At 37.9% G+C, this 16,179-nt stretch overlaps 1 protein-coding gene across 1 annotated transcript in view; it reads right to left on the bottom strand.

Annotated features, from left to right (window-relative positions):
- Positions 1-9,764: 9,764 nt before the first annotated feature.
- Positions 9,765-16,179, bottom strand: part of LOC108360908 (glutamate synthase [NADH], amyloplastic) — a 149,652-nt gene continuing 143,237 nt past the window's right edge. Inside the window, exon 14 of the mRNA XM_017613371.1 lies at positions 9,765-10,078. Within this exon, the coding sequence (XP_017468860.1) occupies positions 9,936-10,078 (143 nt within the window). The 3' untranslated portion in view covers positions 9,765-9,935. The remainder of the gene's footprint in view (positions 10,079-16,179) is intronic.

The raw sequence follows: 16,179 nt of genomic DNA, 5'->3' as shown, positions 1-16,179 counted from the left end.
CCCTTTTGAATTTTCACTACTAGATTAAAACACTGTGTAGGTTAAGCACTCGTTCAATGTTCTAATAATTTAAAAAATTTTTAAGTAATAAAAACGATGACTTAAGGTGACTATAGCTTTTTCAATGTTATTCCTAACATTTGCATTCACATTCGCACATACGCATTTCGAAAATTCTCATTCGCATTCGCGAATGGGAAAAATATGACATTCCAAACATCCCTAGTGTGTATTTACGTCTTTGCAAAATGCCACGTGATCTGATATCAGTGTACTGTACCACTTTTGTAGTAGCGGACTGTACCACTATTGTAGTAGATCTTCAACTTTTTTTGCTAAATTGCGTTTCCACCACATCTACTACCGTAAGCTTAAAATCTATTACATTTTACAATTGTGCTCATTTTACAATGTGGATGATTTTGGCATCTCTTATTTTCTGTTGATTTTGTGTAATATCATGAATTAGACAATTGTGAATACGACATTGGCTCTAATTTTTGAATTCCATTTTCTTATTGATTCCTGTTTCTTTTCAACACGTGGCAAATTTGCTAGGTGCTAGGATCAGTGAATTGGTGTAATTCAGCAGCGAAATCATAGCTTTAGACGGGAGTGCTCAAAATGGACAAATTTATGAAAACGGTGCATTCCAACGTGAAGGGTGGGACACTTTACCTCGTTTTTGCACAAACTTTAAGTCATTTCTCTTTGACCATTTATTGGATAAGTCTCAAAACCTTAACACTTGAAGTCAGATATCAGATTATAACGAAACTAATAAAGTATTAAACTTAACCATATCATTTACACAGAAAAGTCACGTTTTTTTCGGGTCTGATAACGATGACACCCGCCTCTCTGAGTTGATGGATTCGTTTCCCAATTTTAGACAAACTATAAATAGTATTTCGTTCAAAGCGCCTTGCTCGTATATAGCTAATATAATGTTAAGGCCCCTTTTATGCTTTAATGGCATTTATCATATTTGAAAATTAAAAAAAAAACTCCTTAGCTTGTGGTGGTTGGGACAGTATTTTGTGACATGTGGGACGTGAGTAAAATGAGCTTTATTTGTTTCATATGAATATTTATTATACTTTTAACAACATGACATTATTTAAATGATGGAAAACTGTTCAAAGTTAAAAAAAAAAATTGGCTGTGACGGGTGGGACATCCAATAAGCATTTCTTTGAAAGCTGACAACTTCTCACCATATGTAAATCTATTTTTGTAATAACTCATCACTATTTTAAAGTCCATGAGGTGTACTTTCTTTTTGCATAATTATTATTTGCATTGCCAATTTAAATACACGAGCATTGCCTTGACAACTTGATGAGAAAATACTATATGAGAGATAGGTTGCGTTTATAACAACAAAAATAGAGAAAATAGTGGTATCGCCTTCGCTAAAATTACCCATGGAGTCGAAGACGTCGATAACGATGTTTAACCGCAGATTAGTGTTAACCAGACATTGAGTAACCGGCCCTAAATCGTGTATTTCGTTTGGAAACTGTTTTTGGTTTTTATTTACTTCAAAATGCTGCTTGCTGCGATATCGGCACAGTATACCAGTAGAAAAGGTTTTTTTTTGTAGCTGTTTCGTGGTGAAAGTCCTTTATGGGGACCAAATTTCCAAATTGAGCGCATGGATGCTCTGAAGATCAGGCATGTGAGCATATATATGCAATAACAACGACTCGTGCCCCAAACGGTCGATACATTGTGCGACTTCCATTCAAGGAAGAATTTCCAACAAAGCTGTCTCTGGGCCACTCTCGGTCTGCTGCACTACAGCAGTTTTTTAGTATGGAGCGATCGCTCCAGAAAAAAGAAGACTTAGGCACAATGTACAATAATGTGTTGCAAGAATATCTCGACCTCGATCATATGGAGCACACGAAGCCATGCGAGATAATTTCCAATGGCAAATACTTCTCTTTCTACTTGCCACATCATGCGGTCGTCAAACCAGATAAGGTAACCACCAAAGTTCGCGTGGCATTCAACGCCTCAAAAACATCTGGTTCAGGAAAATCCCTGAATGAAGTGTTGCACATTGGTCTCACACTCCAGCCAGATCTCATGCTGCTCATTCTGCAGTGGCATAATACCTGATTCCGAATCTCAATTCACGGGAAATTAGTTAATATTTTTCAATAGATTATATTGCTTACTATCGACTTTTCGGTCACATTTTACTTTTGTGACAAACACAGTGAACTGCAATTGCAGCTTGCACTTTAATTTGATATATTGCTTAAAGTCATAGGACTGAGCAATTATATATAGATGCAGATACACCGAGAAGAAGTTAAGATAATGTTTAAATTTATATTTTGCGACCTACTTCACCGATTTGAAATGTGATAATTATACCTTTCATGAGCATGAAATGGTATTATAACTTTGGTCCGATATTTGTAAGCAGGGATGCCGTTTGGATCTAAATAGATCCAATTGGGTACATTTTTAGGCGAATTTTTGCGGGATACTTATTTTTTTCGGTCAGTATAAATGTGGATACTTTTTTAAATAGGCCAAAATTTTATATTTCCTATAAAGTTTTTTTCGTTCAAAAATCGATTTTCGTTAAAGAAATAGAAAGCATTACGTTTTCTGAACGTATCAAAAATCGCTATTAAGCGTGAAGTTAAAGCATTTAATTTTTTGTGAACGAAGCAATGAACATATGAAGAGATCTCACCAAAATAGGTATAAGCGCAATTGCTTTAATTATCTTAAAAGGATGCTTTAAGCAAGATCTTAATATACATATCGTCGTTTAAAGTACAAAACCGCGTATCAACAAAATGCAAAACCGCGTATGTGACGTTGCATAAATTACTTTCTAGAGAGTAAGAACACTCATATTTCAAAATGGTTCTCTTTTTTATAAAGCAATCGCATTTCTGGCTAGTATATTTCAGGACGAATGGATAAGGATTGAGCTTGTGTGAGCAAATCCTTTTTTTTTGCAGCAAATGTCAGTTACGCGGTTTTGCAGAATGACGATACGCGGTTTTGTACTTTAAACGACGATATACATATATAAAGTAAATTATACTCTTTCTGTAGTAATATCTTTCATATCACATATTTTCATTTGTTAATTTAAAAAGAAAGAATATTTCAATGCAGTTCAAAAAACTAAATTTGATTTATTTAAGGAGACTTTTATGAATTTTACTGAAAAGACTTTAAATACACTAAAAAAATTGTATTTATTTGCGCATATTAAGAGAGGTAACCAGTTTCCTCTTTTAATGTGTGCAAATTCGCACGCCGTGTAATAAAATTAATCATTGCCTGTTTACTCTTACATACCAAATTTGTCGCAAGAGCAAAATTACACATAAAATGTTTAAATAAGTTAATGTTTATTATTAGTAGGAAATGAGTAGTCCACTTGCAAACAGCGTTATGTGATTTTATAATAAAAAGCCATAAATTTGAAAAAGTGACTACGACAACAAGTAACATTTAAATTGAATCTTTTTTATTATTACCTGAAAATTTGGATAAATAGGAGCCTTATAAAATTGTAAGATAACATAACATGTCATAAGATAACATTAACAGTCTATACGACCTAAAGCAGCTTTCTAAGTTCATCAGAAGATTGATACTTTTGAAAGTTCATAAATAATATGATAGCGACTTTTGGAAGAAGACTTAACATTTGATGCTATTTTTTTCAGAATATAAAAAGATTTTGCACTCTGTTGTTAGTGGACATGAAACTACTTTAAATACTGGTACGTAATCCGCCAAAAACTAAGAATCGAAAAAATTTTACACAGCGCACTTTGCAAGTAGACTACTCAAATGTATTTGTAGTTTGAAAATTTTTGCAATTTTAAACATTCTATATATGTGTATTTATGTGTATATTTTAAAGATCCCAAGTTCAAAATCAAATACTGAACATCTTATACGTATATTTATACAGATTCTTGTTGAAAAATAGATACTTTTCAGTAGTAGTTTTACATGCTCTTTTTAGAGTGTACTTGCTACTTATTATATTTACTTTGCAAAATACTTATGCACAAAAAATGTACTTTATAAATTGAAATTACAAATGCTTGATTTTATGCACTTGTATTCCAAGTCCTTAGGATGGGTTAAATTATGTCTTTTTCATGAAAATGTTTGGTTTTCTTACAAATTATGAGATGTATATGTAGCAAATAAAATTGGATACATTTGGATACATTTTTGGGTTGGTTAGGGATACATTTTCTTGAGACGGCGCGGCAACACTGTTTGTAAGTACCAGAAAATGTACACTTATATGATCTGAACATCGATACATCGAACATTTTCGATATATCCGACTGAAATTTGGTAAGTAAGTAAGTTTTATAATGTATTAATTTTTGTCGGCACCGGAAAATTTGGACCACTGTAACATATGGCTCTAATACAACTAATTGTTCATATATGCGATTTTACGTTATAACTCCTCCATTTATGCAGCTAGGACCATGAAATTTCGCACTATTTTCACCCATTATCAACAGAATACTTACAGTAAAAATTACTAAGATTGGGTCACTGTAACCTATAGACTCCATATAACTCATTGTTCAGATATGGGGTTTTACTTTAAAACTTCTTTATTTGGACAGCTAAAACCAAGAAATTTTGTGAAATATTTTCTAAATAATCACACAAACTCTACTGAGAAAATCGTCAAGATCGGTGCTGTATAAACTTTACCTCCTATACCACCGAGAGTTCAGATAAAAGTTTTTGCGATATAACACCTTTATGTAGGCAGCTAAAACCATTAAATTGCGTTACCAGTTTATATACCGATCACACACAGCATGGAAAATAACTTAGATTGGTACTTTATACGGTATATCTTTCATACGGGTGATTGTTTAGATCAAGGCACATTAAACAGGTAGTATCAGTAGAGCAAAAACAACATTTGCGTGTATTTTGTTGTTGCTTCTGGTATCGAAAGTGTCAAAAACTGTTCTGAATTTTTTCTTCTAAATCAAAGCGTGCCATGTGAAATACAAAAAATTATAAAAAATAAAAAATTGAAATTGGAAAAAATAAAAATTGATGCAACTTTCTTTCCTAGTAAATTTGTTTGCTTCTCGAAGCATTGATCCATCCTTTGCAAGGCCCAGTAATCAGCGGTTGTGCTGCCGAGTTGGGCGAACGTTCCAAAAGCAGCTATTCAATCGCTTGTTTTGTATGGAAAAAGTTTTCACATGCAAATGGATTTTAACAATTCAGAATTTTTGTGAGAAAAAATTAAAAATATTTGACATTTTCGAGACCAAATAATTTGAAAAAAAATCAAATCAGCTGCTCTACTGATACTACCTGTTCAATGTACCTTGGTTTAGATGATTTTTTTATATATGTAACTCCTCTATCTAACCGCACAATTCTGTGTTTTCTTGATACATTTTTTGTAAAGAAATGTTATCAAGATTTTTATAAAGTAAAAGCTCCCTTCGCATTCTGTGTCAATATTTATAAAACAAAAAGCTCTACGATTTCCACATGAGGGGAGCTGATTTTCACATGAGTGGAACTGATTTCATTGTGACATATGAAAATTATGAATTTAAAAGCAAAAAAGCTTTTGACTGCCTTAGCCGAGTTGGTAGAGATGTCGACTATAATTCCGTGCATGTTAAAAAAATAGGAAGGTAAAACCGCTGAGAGGAATTTTTCAAATTCTTGACGTTTGCAAGCAGTTTAATTTTAAAATTTTACACACAAACTCAGACACACATTCTCATTTTCAATCCCAAACAACAACTTTGAGCAACTCCTTTTTTTTACTCTCAATTCTATATGATTTTAAAATGTTGGCAAACTTCAAAAAAACAAACCATGGCCGACGAATTGAGAGAACGGTTTTACCTTACTATATTTTTATCATGATTCCATGTATCACAGCTTCAAATGCCGGCACATGGAGTATTTAATTGTTAGAAACAAATTTATTTATATCTGTGTTCGTATGGAAAAGTAGCTTATGTCGAAAGGCTGGCTTTAGTATAATGCGGCATTCCCTTTATTCTTTAAACGACAAGAAGTTTTGCGATGAGACTTAATAGGAATATTGACTTGCTAGTATCGGAACTATTTCTGGCACGTTTATTTGCCAAACGTTGTTCAACGGCTCAGTGCCTGTGAATCATTCGCAATCACATGCTGCGAATGCCGATTTATACTAAATCCAGCCCTTCGACATAAGCTAATTTTCCATACGAAACAGATATACAAAATTTATACGTTTCACATGAAATTTAAATTTGTCAATAGCATTTTCAATCTTGATAATTTATCAAGAAAAGAGCTTTTGATTCCTGTGCTAGAGTACCAATTATTTATAAATAATAAAATATTGACAAATTATAAAGATTTTCAATTTATTAAGTGCAAAGAATTGGGCTGTAAGTATGTATGCTGCACTGAGAAAAGTGTTTAGTTACGTCAAATAAATATCTTTACCTCAAAACATAATTTGGTTATAGTTACATTATTTGGTTATATTTACCAAATCTTGTGTTGAGAGGAATATATTTAGCTGACTTTTTCTGGTTGTGTGAATATAAAAATTGTGTTTAGCTTCCAAACAACTAATTCAAATGCAGTAATTGTTAAAGTAAAATTTTCTGATGTTCAAAGAAGATATGAAGCCTTCGGCATAGCCGTAGACGTCACTGCTCTTACTTGTTTTTGAATAACTCTGACCAGTGCAGGTTGTGAAACGAAGAACAGGAAACAGCAAAGCACATTATGTGCCACTGAGAAGCCCTTACCATGACCAGACTTCGCTTCCTAGGATCACCGTACCTAGAAGCACACGACCTGAACGGCATTCAGCCAAAGGACCTCGCCAGGTTTCTTAACAGTACGTGGATCAAAGATGACCTGTAGTTGAATAGAGGTTTGTTACAATAGATCGTTTCGGTCGCGGTTACTAGGTGACCTGCTACCTCCTCTAAATCTAATATAATCTAATCTACTTACAGCGTTGCCGAATTGACGATTTCGTCGTCATTTTGACGATTTTTTTTTAGCTCAATCACGTTTTGACGACTTTTCCCTCCGTACTGACGATTTTTTATTTTAGTTTTTCCACCTAATTACATATGTATATAAGTATGTATGTAAATATTTTTTTAAGGAAAACGTAATTCGAAATACAACCATGCATTTATCTAGTTTTGTTCTATAACCGTGCTTTAAGTTATATTAGGTTTGTTCTAGAATAGTAACCAAATCGTAAATTTTCACTGTTGACACTGATTTGAAAGAGACAGAAAAATGGCAGAGGGAAGATGGAGGGGGAGTCAAGATTATCTATCAGTAAATAAATGCTAATGTTACATTTTAAAACTGGATCAAAATCTTCAAAAACTTCAAACCAGTTGAGTTGAACCATTTGAAAGCAGTTGTGTTTTAAATTGTAATTTAAAACTGTCGTTAACAATTACAAATCTACTTTTATTAACTCATATGCAATGTGTGTTCCCTTTGGTTTTGAAAACCAATTGTACTACAATGTCGGTGCTGCCACACAACAAAAAATGCCCAAAAGAAGCACTGAAAACGAGAAACAATAAAAACGGGCATTGAAATTAACTTTTTTTTAAATTAAATATCGATGTAATGATAAAAAAAGTGATTCAGTCTAAAATCGAGAGATTTTGTAATAAAAATGTTAACTTAGTCATTTATCGAAGTATTGATTTTTATGGGAAAAGCGGTGCAGGCGAAAATTTTTAATAAAACATCGCGCGATTTTTTATTAAAAATTTTCATTATTTATCGATAAATAACTAAGTTAACATTTTTATTACAAAATCTCTCGATTTTAGACTGAATCACTTTTTTTTTATGATTACATCGATATTTAATTTAAAAAAAAGTTAATTACAATGCCCGTTTTTATTGTTTCTCGTTTTTAGTGCTTTTTTTGGGCATTTTTTGTTGTGTGGCAGCACCGACATTGTAGTACAATTGGTTTACAAAGCAAACAGTGAGGTTGAAGTTGACATTTTTTGCAACTTAAAATTCAATTTTCATAAAAACTATAAACCTCAGGAGGTTGGGGTTTTCAGATTTACAATCACAAAAAGCCGCTCTAAACCCCCTCATTTTTTGTTTTTTTTTTTAAAGCCGGGTTCCGTATTGGAAAATTTTCCCATATACCCTTCTGCACGCATCCGGAAAGTAGTCGAGGCTCATCAAAAAACGCATCACTAGATCAAATCTGTGAATCGCTGTTTAGATGTTTGTTTCGCACTTTGCATGCATACGCGGTGGCTCGACCGCAGCCAAATAGTGCAATAATTTAATGATTTGTTTTGGAAGTCTGCCTCATTGTTTTTCATTGCAGCTGGTGTCTATTTACATAAATGGCCTATATTTCATACTTAATCTAGGCTTTAAATTATAGATCCTAAATACACATTGTTTAGACGCGACTGCTAACACCAGGCGCCTAAATGCATGCTATGTACTGCTGCATGTGCAAAAATTTCCTTCATTAAATTAATGAAATTTATGTACATGCACTTCTCAACTGCCATGTAATAAAACTTTCTTAAGTTATAATTTGATGGCAGTTCAAAGTATGCTCTGCCTAGTCGGATGCATCCTCCGGACACTGCTTCCGGAGCATTCTGCGGACTCTGCATGGCTTACAACCATGCGGAGGTGGTAATAGTTGATTACCATTGGCCACAGTGCCTACCCACTACTTTTTGGTCCAATAAATATTTTTTTTATATACATACATGCAAACATACTGGTCTCCCCTCTCACTGAGTTATTCATGGTCCTTCGAGCCGGATATTTGCGGCTTATTTTACATCTACTAGACGACCGAATCGTCTAGGGGGGCCGGTATGTTTAGACGCGACTGCTACCACCAGGCACCTAAATGCATGCTATGTACTGCTACATGTGCAAAAATTTCCTTCATTAAATTAATGAAATTTATGTACATGCACTTCTCAACTGCCATGTAATAAAACTTTCTTAAGTTATAATTTTAAGGCAGTTCAAAGTAGGCTCTGCCTAGTCGGATGCATCCTCCGGACACTGCTTCCGGAGCATTCTGCGGACTCTGCATGGCTTACAACCATGCAGAGGTGGTAATAGTTGATTACCATTGGCCACAGTGCCTACCACTACTTTTTGGTCCAATAAATATTTTTTTTATATACATACATGCAAAAATACTGGTCTCCCCTCTCACTGAGTTATTCACACATAGATATGGATATGCATATAAGTTTAAGCTAGGCTTAATTAAGCTGCAAGAATTAAATCAATAAATAAATAAATAACATTGAGAAAGGGTGTAGACATCAGGCCTTTACTTTTCAAGGACCCATTCCAATTCGCTGTAAAGCTCGTTCTCAAAGGCTTCCATACTTTTTAAATACTGAGATACATAATATTTCAAAATCAACTCGAAAATTCGGGCAGTTACGCAATCAAATACTTGTACGTCTTTTGATTAGTTTAACGTTAAAAACATGTACACGGCAAAATATCGCTCTGGTACGTTAATTCACAACAGATCCTTGCTAAAAAAAAACGAGCTTAAAACGTTGACATAGGCTGACTTCCAAAACGTCAATTGCTTTGCATACGTACAAAGTATAATAGTGCGGTTCATAACATGTCGCAAAGTGGCATTTTTATTTTTATGAAGTCAGCCATAATTACATATTTATTAGGCAAAACAATTCTTAAAATAAAAGTAAAGCTGTAACGTTTTGGTTTATTTTCAAATTATTAGTAACTTGGTAAACAGACGAAATCATTTTGTATTAATTATTCATGTTCTTCCCATTTTGCTGAATACACTAACGTTAAGCATCAAGTTAATTTTGCTCATCTAAAAGTTCAGCAGTATGATGGATTTCTTAAACGTTTCTTGTGATGTCTATAATTCCACCAGGACCTGGTAAGCTGCTAGGAACATTCATGAGATAGGTATCGATCTGGCGTGCGGCCTGTCGCCCTTCCGTAATAGCCCAAACAACCAGTGACTGGCCTCTACGGCAATCTAAAATAAATAAAATATAAACATATTTTAGTCCAAATTAAATAAAAATTATGATTTAAATATTCTAATTAAACAATTTATATTGCGCTTGAAGTTGTTTCTATAAGAAAAACTATAACATTCTTAAAAAACGCATGCATGTATGTATATACATATACACAAAAGTACATAAGTGCGATGTAATAGATCGAGAAACTGGACGAAAAGAATTATGATTATTGGAGCGTTGGGAAAGTGGTATCCGGGAAGTCCAAGAGGGAAGCTGTGAGTGGAGAGGATCTGGCCAAATGGATTTCACAGTACTCACATTAAGCATCAAGCCATCACAGTTGAATTATTTGAGGCATTGTAAATCAGAGGTGCTCAACAAATTAAATGACGTTTTCTTTTCTCGAAAAAATGTCACCTTCGTATATAGCAACATTATCAGAGTGCAACATTTTAAAGAAAGAGCACGCAATATATTATATATATATATACTGAGAAGAGAACACGAAATCTTGACAGCTCTGGTGCAGGGCAGAATCAATGCAACATTATTTCGAGAAAAGAAAGAGCTATTAGTTACTTGCAGCGTAACTCTGCCTTAGACGGTCCCAATCCCGGTTTGAAAAAAGAGGAGGGGTGGCACAGTGGGCAGCTTGAGGATGACGAGAAGAATTCCCTCGGTGAAACCCGTTTGTACCCGTTCCCAAACTAAGGTTATTGAAGCGTGCCGATGGTTGAATGGTGCTGGGAACTGAAACATGGGCATCGCANAGGGCAGAATCAATGCAACATTATTTCGAGAAAAGAAAGAGCTATTAGTTACTTGCAGCGTAACTCTGCCTTAGACGGTCCCAATCCCGGTTTGAAAAAAGAGGAGGGGTGGCACAGTGGGCAGCTTGAGGATGACGAGAAGAATTCCCTCGGTGAAACCCGTTTGTACCCGTTCCCAAACTAAGGTTATTGAAGCGTGCCGATGGTTGAATGGTGCTGGGAACTGAAACATGGGCATCGCAAGCGCATTTTCTTTGTGATACCGGGCGCCCTCACATCGTAACCAGCCTTACCATCACAAGGGAGCACTGGGGTGGCGGACCGATACCTTCTTCCCATTTCAAAAAAAACTTTATGGATGAAATAACAATTGAAAATAATAACAACATCACAGAGTCAGAGGAACTTTCTCTACTCCGTTCACCCACTAGGTCTGAGAATGACCTTGAGCAGAGACCTAATGCCTCACTCAGGTTAAACTCACCTGATTCTATCACCACTTCTGCGCCAGGTGATCAGGGACTCGAACCGATCACGGAGAGCGATAGCCAGGATCCCGGCACTAAGGCGTCTACGAACACTAATGCTGAAGGAACAGCGGAAAACCGGAAGAAGTTCGAGTACTTCACCGGAGCCCAGAAGCGTAGAATACGTGCTTTGATCAAGGACGGCATTGCACCTACCAAAGCGAAGGAGATGGAGAGAGAGCGATACAAGAAGGTCAAGGAGCTAAGGGCCAACGACGCGACAAAGGAGAGACCTAGCTCCTCGAGAGCGCGAAACCTCCCGCAGTCTCCTCTACCCTGGAGGGTAGCCACCAAAGGCAGGCAAAGGCAACACCACCCATGCTCGCTCGAATATACTGGCGTCGACACGTACACTTCCCATGCCCGCCCAACCAACACTGGCAAGGTCCACACTCGACTCGCCGCTTACATGGGACGAAGCTCCCGAAGTGGATGAGGAAGAGTAACCAGCCGCACGACTCGAAAAATTAATATGGTAGTAAGGTGCATCCAAATAAACTTACAACATGCCAAGGCGGCTTCAGCGGTTCTGGCACAGACGTTTTATGATCTTGACATCGTCTTTATCCAGGAGCCGTACATTTATGGGAACCAAACAAAGGGACTAACAGGTAAGCTATCCTATGACTCCTTCAACGAAGGACGGCCTAGAGCCTGCCTGATGATAGCTAATCATATCAACGCCTTTCTCATTCCAGAACTTACCAATAAGGACGAGATTGTAGTGAAAGTGAGCCAATCTCTCGGAGAAAACACTCAAGAGCTAATCACTTGCTCAGCGTACCTCCCCGGCAACTCCAGAGATTACGATGTTCAGTCACTACAGGGACTAGTGGACTATTGTGGCAGACATAAACTGCAACTCATCGTGGGATGTGACGCTAATGCCCACAATACCATATGGGGTAGCAGCACCATAAATCAAAGAGGTAAGTACTTACTTGAATTTATGAGCCTTAATAGGTTAGAAATTTTAAACTTAGGTAACTTCCCCACTGTTAGGAAGAGTATACGGGAAGAGGTTCTAGATCTCGCTCCATGCCCTCCTTTTATCAGTAATTTCGTCAAAAAATGGAAAGTGGCCAGAGAAATTTCTTTATCAGATCACATACACATCCGTTTTGAAATTGAAATCACATTACGATGCACTTCTGTAGGACGGTCTGAAAATGTGCAGGCGAAAGGTAAATGACTTACTCTATCTTGAACTTAGCTGCTCAGATCTGGCATCAGCCATTGCGAACTCCTACCATGAATCCTGTCCAGAAGTCACTAGGCTTAACAACAGACAGACTCCATGGTGGAATAACAAATTGGCCCTAAGATAACCGGAAGCTCTTTAACAGAGCTAAACGAACCGGTGAATGGAAAAAGTATAATATTGCCCTCACCGAGTACAATAAAGAGATTAGAAGTGTTAAGAGGAACTCATGGGCTCTTTTCTGTACAGGGATCAAGGACCTTACGGGAAGCGCAAGAATTCACAGAGTCCTCGTAAAGACACACAATAATGAGTTAGGGCTCCTGAAAAGACCCGATGGATCCTCCACGAACAGCTGCATGGAATCCCTTAACTTGCTAGCCGAGGTGCATTTTCCTGACTGTTTGCCACTGAACACAACCAGAACAATCCACACGCACACTGGGATAAAACACCCACGCGCAGAGGATTGGAGAATCGCCAAGAATTCACAGAGTTCTCGTAAAGACACACAATAATGAGTTAGGGCTCCTGAAAAGACCCGATGGATCCTCCACGAACCGCTGCATGGAATCCCTTAACTTGCTAGCCGAGGTGCATTTTCCTGACTGTTTGCCACTGAACACAACCAGAACAATCCAGCCGCACACTGGGATAAAACACCCACGTGCAGAGGATTGGAGAATCGCCAAAGGTCTGTTCGACGAGGATAGAATAAGATGGGCTTTATCTGCCTCAGCGCCTTTTAAAGCACCTGGAGCAGATGGCATTTTCCCAGCTCATCTCCAAAAGGGGCTGCCCCGCCTACTACCCTTCCTGATACCACTTTTCAGAGCATGTTTCGCGTGGGACCACCAATGGCAGGAAGTGATGGTCCGCTACATCCCAAAGGTGGGGGAAAACCAGCAGACCAACCAAAGTCATACCGACCCATTAGTCTTACGTCCTTCCTACTAAAAACAATGGAAATAATCGTGGACAGGCATATCACAAATAGTTTCCTTACCAGGAATCCTTTGTACAGACATCATTATGCCTATCTTCCAGGAAGATCCACTATCGACGATCTTCAGAATCTAACAAGGAAAATTGAAAAGTCCCTGGAGGACAAAGAGGTGGCGGTGGGTTGTTTCTTGGATGTGGAGGACGCTTTCGACAACACAGAACACTCTTTAATACACAATTGCGTCCGGCGCAGAGGGGTTGATCAAACCGCATGTCGCTGGATAGCTAACGTCCTTAAATCCAGAATTAGTACATCCACTCTAGGACAGGAAAAGGTCAGTTTCTTAGCTACGAAAGGTTGCCCGCAGGGGGGAGTGATATCCCCTCTGCTAGGGTCCATCGGAGAGGATGAACTACTCTGCCTTCTTAGCGAAAAAGGCTTCGACGTTCAGGCTATGCGAATAACATTGTCATCGTAATCAGGGGTAGATTCGAAGATACCATCTCTAACCTCCTACAGAATGCTCTGAACATTGTCGCCAATTGGTGTAGTAAAAATGGGTTAAACGTTAACCTAATGAAAACTAGCATAGTCATATTCTCCAGGAAAAGGAAAACGGACAAATTATTAGAACCATTCCTTCAAGGTGAAAAGATGCACTTCTCCAAAGAAGTCTAATATCTAGGAGTCATCCTTGATGACAAGCTCTCATGGACCGACATCTAGATAAAACTATTCAAAAGACCACGGCCTCTATCTGGACCTTCCGGAACCCTATGGGACGGAACTGGGGCATCAGACCTAAACTGGCGAGGTGGATGTATAATGCCGTCTCCAAACCCATTCTTACCTATGCTGCACCCGTCTGGTGGAATAAGGTGGAAGTGAAGTCCATGCAGCCGAAGCTCAGAAAACTACAGATACTGGCCTGCATGGGTATAACCGGCGCGATGAGAACAACACCAACGGCGACTCTCGAGGTGCTTCTTAACCTGCCTTCCCTACACATTGTAATCAAGAACGAGGCTCTGCTGTTTACAGCAAGGTTCATCTAAGGGGACAGTTTAGAGGACAAGAAGTATGTGAACCCTTCCACTCTCAGGGTTATAGAATAAGAAGATGGATTGCGCATAAGTTTTGTGGACCTGTGCCTACCGAGGTTTAACTTCTCACATAACTTCAAGCTCGTTTTCCCTGACAGGAATAACTGGGACAATGAACGACCTAAACCCCGGAAGGACAGCCACATCTGGTATACTGATGGCTTAAAGACTGACCACGGCGTCGGAGCAGGAGTCTACGGTATACAACCCAGACTGCTCCTTTTCACCAGCATGGGACAGGGTAACTCTGTCTTTCAGGCCGAGGTTCACGCCATTGAACTGTATCTGAGGCAGTATGTAGAAAGTGGGGAAACCAAAAAACACATCAATATACACCCGGACAGCAGAGTGGCGCTCCTCGCTCTTAAAGCCCACGAGATCACCTCAAAGCTGGTGTGGGACTGTCTTCAACTTTTAATACTTATCGCCTCAAGGAACCGGGTATACCTCATATGGGTACCAGGACACGGCAGATATTCTCGCCAGAAAAGGGGCTGCACAAGGATTCATAGGCCCAGGACCCACTACCCGACTGCCATGGAGCTCCGTTAGACGGAACTACTATATCTGGATGAAGAACGAAGCACAACATTACTGGGCCAATACGGAAGATAACAGACAGGCCAAGTCCTTCATTCCGGTTATATCAACAAGGAGAACTGAAGCACTCCTTCACCTCAGTAGGCATGAAGTAAGAATTGTTACAGGCTTTCTTACTGGCCACTGTAGGGCAATGAAACACTTGTCAAATATAGGAGTTGTCAACTCTGACCAGTGCAGGTTGTGAAACGAAGAACAGGAAACAGCAGAGCACATTATGTGCCACTGTGAAGCCCTTACCATGACCAGACTTCGCTTCCTAGGATCACCGTACCTAGAAGCACACGACCTGAACGGCATTCAGCCAAAGGACCTCACGAGGTTTCTTAACAGTACGTACAATAGATCGTTTCTATCGCGGTAACTAGGTGACCTGGTCCCTCCTCTAAATCTAATATAATCTAATCTACTTACAGCGTTGCCGAATTGACGATTTCGTCGTCATTTTGACGATTTTTTTTTTAGCCCAATGACGTTTTGACGACTTTTCCCCCCGTACTGACGAGTTTTTATTTTAGTTTTTCCACCTAATTACATATGTATATAAGTATGTATGTAAATATTTTTTTTAAGGAAAACGTAATTCGAAATACAACCATGCATTTATCTAGTTTTGTTCTATAACCGTGCTTTAAGTTATATTAGGTTTGTTCTAGAATAGTAACCAAATCGAAAGAGACAGAAAAATGGCAGAGGGAAGATGGAGGAAGAGTCAAGATTATCTATCAGTTAATAAATGCTAATGTTACATTTTAAAACTGGATCAAAATCTTCAAAAACTTCAAACCAGTTGAGTTGAACCATTTGAAAGCAGTTGTGTTTTAAATTGTAATTTAAAACTGTCGTTAACAATTNGGTTTGTTCTAGAATAGTAACCAAATCGAAAGAGACAGAAAAATGGCAGAGGGAAGATGGAGGAAGAGTCAAGATTATCTATCAGTTAATAAATGCTAATGTTACATTTT

Source organism: Rhagoletis zephyria, unplaced genomic scaffold (genome assembly GCF_001687245.7).
Source record: "Rhagoletis zephyria isolate East Lansing unplaced genomic scaffold, Rhagoletis_zephyria_1.1 Rzeph_scaffold_00652, whole genome shotgun sequence".
In the NCBI taxonomy this organism is placed as follows: Eukaryota; Metazoa; Arthropoda; class Insecta; order Diptera; family Tephritidae; genus Rhagoletis; species Rhagoletis zephyria.
The sequence above is the reverse complement of the archived record's forward strand: the minus strand, read 5'-3'. Positions and strand labels throughout refer to the sequence as shown.